At 43.5% G+C, this 8658-nt stretch overlaps 1 protein-coding gene across 1 annotated transcript in view; it reads left to right on the top strand.

Annotated features, from left to right (window-relative positions):
* LOC123767986 (protein tyrosine phosphatase domain-containing protein 1) overlaps window positions 1–8206 on the top strand; it is a 75689-nt gene extending 67483 nt beyond the window's left edge. The window contains exon 13 of the mRNA XM_069306706.1: window positions 2719–8206. Coding sequence (XP_069162807.1) covers window positions 2719–2930 — 212 coding nt within the window. The 3' untranslated portion in view covers window positions 2931–8206. The remainder of the gene's footprint in view (window positions 1–2718) is intronic.
* The last annotated feature ends 452 nt before the right edge of the window (window positions 8207–8658 follow it).

Raw genomic sequence — 8658 nt, 5'->3', positions numbered from 1 at the left:
GATTCATTTTTGGGTGGATAGTTGCCATATAGTTTAATTTTTTGTTTGTTTAGATCAAATTTAGATTTAGTTTAGTCTATCCTGTAATATGGGTCGGTTTTTGTTTAGTTTGTCTGTTAGTTGATGTAATTAATTATTTTCTATATTACACGACTGGTTCGTTTTCATATAACAAATTTGAATCTTTCCAGTGCAAACAAAATTTCATTTAGTCTACCCCATAATCTGTACCGTTTTCTTTGGTGGGAATTTTGGTCTCGTTTTCGTTTATATTTAGATTTTTAATTGTTTATTTAATTATTGACTAAAATACATGGTTCTAGTTGTCGTTGTATATTTTTTCACATTATAAATTAATTATAGAACCTTATTTAAGTCCCTTTCTTGTAACTCTTAGTATGTTATGATGTGTTTATGATTATATGTTGATTTTCACGCACTAACTTAACTATTTGAAGTCCAATGGTCCTTGTGGTATCATGTTATTGTTTGTCTTAACCTCCAAAGACGCTCATAATTGGGAGGACAGGGAGAGAATTATCAGAAGGTGCCAAGCCATTAGACCATATAGCACTTAGATGGGATCAGGATAAGAATTTGGGATGGGACGCAGGGACGGAATGGTGCCCAAATACTTGTGGACGGTCGGGGATTGAACGCCGACCTGCGTGAAGCGAGACCGTCGCTCTACCGTCCAGCCCAAGTGGTTGGGCGAAAGTGCAAAAATTCCTCACATTTTAAATGTGTAGTTTGCCAGTGGTAACAACACACACCTGCCTCTACCACACACTGTACCACAGTTCCTACAACACACACCTGCCTCTACCACACACTGTACCACAGTTCCTACAACACACACCTGCCTCTACCACACACTGTACCACAGTTCCTACAACACACACCTGCCTCTACCACACACTGTACCACAGTTCCCACAACACACACCTGCCTCTACCACACACTGTACCACAGTTCCTACAACACACACCTGCCTCTACCACACACTGTACCACAGTTCCCACAACACACACCTGCCTCTACCAGACACTGTACCACAGTTCCTACAACACACACCTGCCTCTACCAGACACTGTATCACAGTTCCCACAACACACACCTGCCTCTACCAGACACTGTACCACAGTTCCCACAACACACACCTGCCTCTACCACACACTGTACCACAGTTCCCACAACACACACCTGCCTCTACCACACACTGTACCACAGTTCCCACAACACACACCTGCCTCTACCACACACTGTACCACAGTTCCCACAACACACACCTGCCTCTACCACACACTGTACCACAGTTCCCACAACACACACCTGCCTCTCTGATAAGATGAAACAAGGACTTGCTCAAGTAAGTGTAGAACCCCGCTAATACAGTCCATTATTCACAACAGACGCCGTAAACACCATACAAACGGGGCGTACTTTGACCCCTTGTGTGACATCTGGGCAACGATAGTTATGCTGTTTACTGCTTAATTGCCTAATTGCCTTCTGCTTCTTTGCTATTATGGTAGTTATAACTAACTACTTACAAATAGTGTTAATATGCACTAATTATTAAATGTTATTAATTTGTGGTGGTGTTGGAACAACCCGTTCTCCTAGCGGAGCGGAGCATTTTGACGTAGACTCTAAGGCCAAAAATCGCCATTCTAGAAAATGGAAGCGGGTTGTGAAATTGACATATTATTCCCGTTCTCTGTTTTGGGTCCTCTGGTGGGTTTGGGCACCTTAATACGGCAGTTTCTTGATGTTGGGGGAAACCTTAGGAGGCCGCGTGCATGACATGGGGGCAGCTTGCTCACAGGCTTCCTTTAGCGCTGTTCATGTTACCCGTTACTGCTAGATTTATTTTAGATCTATTTGACTACACTGTAGATTTTATTCCTAGTTTACTACATTTAAATTTTTTTCCTTGCTGATATTTTTAGTAGTCATAGTGTTTTGACATCAGTAAGTGAACTGACTGACAGTATTTGACTTCTACAATCATTGTTACAAAGTGTAGTTACAGTTGTCAAACTTTGGCCATGTTAAAAATAAAGGATTCATGAAATGAGAAAGTTTGGATTTATTATGAGTGTTTTCTAACTAATGTACTAACTGCCGTCATTGTACGAGAACCTTTTTAAGTCCCTCAAAGCATTATGATGTAACAAAGATTTTGGTGTAAGTTGTAGTCCAGCTAACAACCACAACGTTTTAACAATGTTATTTGTAATAATGTTTAACAATGTTATTTGTAACAACGTTTTAAAAACGTTTTAACAATGTTATTTGTAATAATGCTGTAAAAACGTTTTAACAATGTTATTTGTAATGACGTTTTAAAAACGTTTTAACAATGTTATTTGTAATAACGCTGTAAAAACGATGTATCAATGTTATTTGTAATAACGTTTTAAGAACGTTGTAACAATGTTATTTGTAATGACGTTTTAAAAACGTTTTAACAATGTTATTTGTAATAACGTTTTAAAAACGTATTAACAATGTTAATTGTAATAACGTTGAACAACGTTGTTGTTGTAAGGTTCAGCGACTCGGGAGTAAACCCCCGTACAACACGGGCTATGAGCTTCCGAGTGGCTGAATGTGAAACAACAACAGCAAGGTTGGGTTGTTAGAACCTTGTGGACCCGCTGCATGGGTCTGTGAGGCAGTGTCTGTGTGAGTAACTTGTGTCCATGTCCACAGGGAAGGGCTACAACAAGCTTCGGGAGGGCACGACGAGGCAGGTGGTGGAGTTCATGAACAAGCTGTTTGACCTTGTGTACCTGGAGACCCGGGCGGGCAGCGCCTCCTCCACCGCTGACCAGTTCACAAACAGGGTGACCCCGCCAGGCCAGGTCGTCACCCCGCCCCCCGCTGACAACGCCCAAGACGACGACGAAGGCGACAACTCTTAAATGCCTGAAGCCAGACCCTCTAATGGTCTTTTTTTCTGTCTTTTGTCGTCCGGAGAAGGAACCTTGATTGGCTCCCGTCTCACCAAGGTGCGATGTGATTGGTCTGTCCAGTCCTTAGGCAAGGTGCCGACTCTCTTTTGATTGGTCCGGAAATGCCTGTGGCAGGATGAAGGTGGAAGCTCGTTGGTTTTGGGCGGGGTTTTGTTCTCCCGCGGCTGGCTGGTGTTAGCGGTGAGCTTCAGTACGCGGCCAGGTCCGCCACTGGAGGCGTGCAGTCTCGCATCACCTAACTCTCGGTGTTGTCAATGTCTGCTATTGAAGACTTCCTCCATGTTGCATTAAACGTCTCTTGTGATGCTGTACAGCAACTTCGTCTGTCGTTGGTGTTGATTATAAGTCCGTGTTCTCTCCCTCTAGGTGTTCAGTTTCTCTCACTGCCCCTGTTCTGTCCCCCTTACCAGTTCTAATCTACACTGAGGTAGTTGTCCAGTGATCAGCTTTTGTCGTAAGAAATTAAACTCAATAAATATTATACGCCACTGTTCAACAACTATTCTATGGAGCACACCAACCCGGACTGTTGAATTGTTGTTAAAGACTCGCCACCCAGAACAAACAGTTCCAAGTAGCACGGGCTATGGTGAGCCCGTAGGTACTTAGGACTGTTGAAGGCTTGTGTGGTCATGTGTTATACCGCACTTCCGGTCCCTCGACGCTCCAACACTCTCTGTCTCTGTTCGTCTCAAGTCAAGCTTTTTCCCCCTCGATAATCAAGGCACATTGAAGAATTATAATAATCTTAACAATAATAATAAAGTCTTATTTTTGAAGATGATTGCAGCTTCTGCTTGCAACTAGTGCATAGTAAAACACACACACACACACACACACACACACACACACACACACACACACACACAGCATGGCCATCATGTAGGTCAACCATGTAGGTCAACAAATGCACAACCAAGCAAGGGGTCGACCTCTAAATATTTTGTACATTACCGGCCATGTTCTCCTTAAAATCCCTGTTTGTGTACACTTGTGCACGTGACTGTTCCGTACAGGCCTGTGTATGTGACAGTGTTCCGAGCAGGCCTGTGTACGTGACAAGTGTTCCGTACAGGTCTGTGTACGTGACAAGTGTTCGTACAGGTCTGTGTACGTAACAGTGTTCCGTTCGCGCACATAGGGGGGGTGTTCGTCGCCGAGAGGCTTCCCAGCCTTAAAAACTGTGTTGTTGTTGATGTTAAGAAGTTTTTATCATCAATGTTAATAAATTAACAAATTTACTCTACTCTTCCAGGTTATGTAGTGGTGATTTATGATAGGGTAGCTTGTTCCGTCCAGGTTGTGTAGTGGTGATTTATGATAGGGTAGCTTGTTCCGTCCAGGTTATGTAGTGGTGATTTACTTGAAGGTAGCTTGTTCCGTCCAGGTTATGTAGTGGTGATTTATGATAGCGTAGCTTGTTCCGTCCAGGTTATGTAGTGGTGATTTATGATAGCGTAGCTTGTTCCGTCCAGGTTATATAGTGGTGATTTACGTGAAGGTACCTTGTTCCGTCTATTTTATGTAAGTGGTGATTTACTTGAGGGGTAGTTTATAATTCCGACCAGGTTATGTAGTTGTGATTGTAAAATGTTCCATCCGAATTGTGTAATATCGATGTATGTAAGGGGTGACTATGGTCATTCCATACTAGCCAATGATTCACCAAGCAGACTTACGGGAGTTGCTCGTCTGGAGTGATCACGAGTAACAAAGTGGTAACTTAAGTCGTCTCGTAAGTGTGCTTAGTGAATCTCGGGCCAGCTGAGGTTAAGTAAGGCTCGAATGTCAGCATCATTCCTTCCGGGTTGTGGAATGGTGACGTACATGGGGAATAACTCGCCAATTTTTGCAGCTGTGATTTATATGTGGCTTAATTAGGAATCCGTCCAGGTTATACAATGGTATTGTGTGTGAATCGTGATGTGTAAGTGAGTGTTACATGTGTGTGTGTGTGTGTGTGTGTGTGTGTGTGTGTGTGTGTGTGTGTGTGTGTGTGTGTGTGTGTGTGTGTGTGTGTGGGTGTGTGTGTGTGTGTGTGTGTGTGTGTGTGTCTGTGTGTCTGTGTGTGTGTGTCTGTGTGTGTGTCTGTGTGTGTGTGTGTGTGTGTGTGTGTGTGTGTCTGTGTGTGCGTATGTGTGTGTGCGTGTGTGTGTGTGTGTGTGTGTGTGTGTGTGTGTGTGTGTGTGTGTGTGTGTGTGTGTGTGTGTGTGTGTGTGTGTGTGTGAGTGTGCGTGTGTGTGTGTGTGTATGCTCACCTATTTGTATTCACTTATTAGTGTCTGCAGGATTGAACCTTAGCTCTTGGACCCCATTTTTCTAGCCGTTGGTTATCTAATACAATGACTCCTGGCCTATTTCCCCATCATACCTGCCTTTAAAGCTATGATTGTAGTTAGCCTCTACAACCTGTTCCTTTAGGTCATTCCATTTACTCACTAACCTCACGCTAAAGGAAAACTTTTCTAACATCTTCGTGACACATCTGAGCCTCAAGGACACATCCGTGCTCACTTGTTCTATTAATATTCATTGTAAACATTTCCTTTGTTTCCACCTTGTCAATCCCTCTAAGTATTTTATACGTCTGTATCATGTCCTCCCTCTCCCTCCTCCTTTCTAACGTCGTTAGGTTTAGCTCCTGCAGTCTCTCTTCGTACCTCATTCCTCGTGACTCTGGGATGAGTTTGCATCATCTGCAAACATTGACATTTAAGACTCAATTCCTGCAGTCAAGTCGGTTACATATATGAGGAATAGTATGGGACCCAGCACCGATCCTTGAGGCACCCCAGTTGTTACTCTACGCCAGTCCCACTCCTCGCCCCTCACTGTCACTCTCTGACACCTGTCCGTCAGGTAATTCCTTACCCATGTTAATGCGTTGCTGCCTACTCCCGCCTGCCTCTCAAGTTTGTATAGTAACCTCCTGTGTGGTACTGTATCAAAGGCTTTATGGCAGTCCAGAAATATGCAATCTGCCCAGCCTTCTCTGTCTTGCCTTATTTTCGTTACCTTTCCCTGAAACTGCTAGAGGTTCATCAGGCATGATTTCCCTTCACTAAAGCCATGTTGTTGTTAGCCTACAAACCCAATTCTGTTTAGGTGCGCAACTAGTCTTAACCTTATAATTTGTTCAAGTACTTTGCAAGGATGCTTGTGACACAGGTCTGTAGTTAAGTATTTCTTATCTATCTCCTTTATGGTAGATTGGCACTACATTTGCCTTCTTCCAGCAGCTGGGCAATACCCTCCTTGTAAGGGACTCATTAAAGATTAGTGCTAGAGGTAAGCTGAGGGCCTGTGCTGCTTCTTTTAACAGCCATGGTGATACTCTATCTGGCCCAGTAGCTTTAGCTACATCCAGTGATGCTAGTTATATTCTTACTTCCTCTGTTGTTACCTCAATATTTAGTAGTGTCTCATCAGGGGGCAGCTTCCTCATCTAGCTCCGGGAGCTGTTCAGGCTCAGTAGTGAACACTCCATGGGAGCTGGCATTGAGCTTCTCACAAAATTCTTAATCATTTTCTGAATATTGGCCTCCCCCTTTCTCTTAACTTGGCCACTTGGACATTCACTGTCATTTTGCTTCTTACATGGTTAGGTAGGAGTTTCGGTTGGTTCTTTGCTCTGGAGACAATATCGTTTTCATAGTTTCTGCCAATTTTCTTATGTTTATGAAGTCATTCCTGGCACTGTTGTATCTATTCCGGTGTACATCTGTCCTTTGTCTTCTATATTTCCTAAACTCCCTCATGCCTTTTGCTTCTGTGTCCAGCAACTGTCTATTGAACCACAGGTTATTACATGTTCTCCTACTTTTTACCCTTAATGGTGGTATGAATCTCTTGTGCCTCTTTGCACCTCAGTTTTACTTGGTTCATCATTTCCTGGAGCGTCTTCCCTCTAAGTTCCTCCTCCCGCTGCTCACTTCCCAGATACTCTCTTACTTTCATGTAGTCTCCTTTTTGATAGTGTGCTCTCCCTTCCTTGACTCCTTGTCTTATGGGCACTCTTCTGAGGTCCATCATGTAGTGGAACACCAGGACACAGTGGACATTTGCTCCTGGTGGTATTTCATTGGTATTAAGTTCTCAAGTTCTCCAGAGTGTGAACAGAGTGTAGGCGGGGGTCAGGGAGTGGGCAGGGGTCAGGGAGTGGGTTGAGGTCAGGGGTCAGGGACAGGGCAGGGGTCAATGAGTGTGTGGACGTAAGGGAGTGGGTGAGGACCTGAGATGTTACTAAATCTCAACGATTCATGTTCCAGCTGCTGCTGCTGCCTTGTCATGGAGGATATTCTCCTCCATCCGTGTCCACTGTTTCTCAGTTGTCGCTGCTCTGGTTGAAGTCTCCCATAACTAGCAACTTGGCTCGTGTCAAATGTGTTGTAATCTGCCTCTCTACCTTGTGGGTATGTGTGTGTATCACCTAGTTGTGCTTGCCGGGGGTTGAGCTTTGGCTCTTAGGTCCCGCCTCTCAACAGTCAATCTACTGGTGTACAGATTCCTGAGCATCTCGGGCTGTAACATTTCTACATTGGAAGCTGTGTGTGTGTGTGTATGTGTGTGTGTGTGTGTGTGTGTGTGTGTGTGTGTGTGTGTGTGTGTGTGTGTGTGTGTGTGTGTGTGTGTGTGTGTGTGTGTGTGTGTGTGCGTGCGTACATGCGCGCGTTTGTGTTCTAATTACTTAATTCATGTCTGGTTGAATCCATTAATATCTGAATAATCCTAGACTCGTTCGGCTGGCTTATAGGCAATATATATATATATATATATATATATATATATATATATATATATATATATATATATATATATATATATATACAAACATACATGTATGCCTGAACATTTATATGCTTTTGTCAGATAATACCACTATTCTCGACCATGTATGTATATATGTATACTTAATTATTTATAAACCTGTGTGTATATCCAAATAAATTGAGTAGTTGAATACTGTTATAAATGTATGTATACTTGAGTATCCATACGCCTGAGCAAGGACAGAATATACACCTGTGTATACCGTGTCTCAACACAGAGGTTTCTAGTGTCTCAACACAGAGGTTTCTCGTGTCTCAACACAGAGGTTTCTCGTGTCTCAACACAGAGGTTTCTCGTGTCAAATTATCGCTGTCAGAGCTATTGAGAGCTTCAGAAATATATAAATAATCTCTGTACGGTTTCGAATCCCAAATAGAGAACGAGCCGATTATTCTCATGTGTGTGTTATTGACCTTGGGTTTCTACTCTCCAAGAGACAGAGATGGAGAGCAAATTGACAGAACAGGGGGAGAGAGAGAAGGGTAAATAGGTGATGTAGAGGGTGAGTTGGACAGACAGAGAGAGAGAGAGAGAGAGAGAGAGAGAGAGAGAGAGAGAGAGAGAGAGAGAGAGAGAGAGAGAGAGAGAGAGAGAGAGAGAGAGAGAGACAGACAGACAGACAGACAGACAGACACAGATCAGATTCAGACAGACAGACACAGACAGATACAGACAGATACAGACAGGCAGACACACAGACAGACAGACAGACAGACAGACAGACAGACAGACAGACAGACAGACAGACAGACAGACAGACAGACACACACACACACACACAGACACACACAGACACACACAGACACAGACAGACACAGACAGATACAGACAGATACAGACAGGCAGA

The sequence above is a fragment of the Procambarus clarkii genome, chromosome 58, assembly GCF_040958095.1.
Source record: "Procambarus clarkii isolate CNS0578487 chromosome 58, FALCON_Pclarkii_2.0, whole genome shotgun sequence".
NCBI classification, from domain to species: Eukaryota; Metazoa; Arthropoda; class Malacostraca; order Decapoda; family Cambaridae; genus Procambarus; species Procambarus clarkii.
This window is presented reverse-complemented; position numbering and strand designations above follow the sequence as displayed.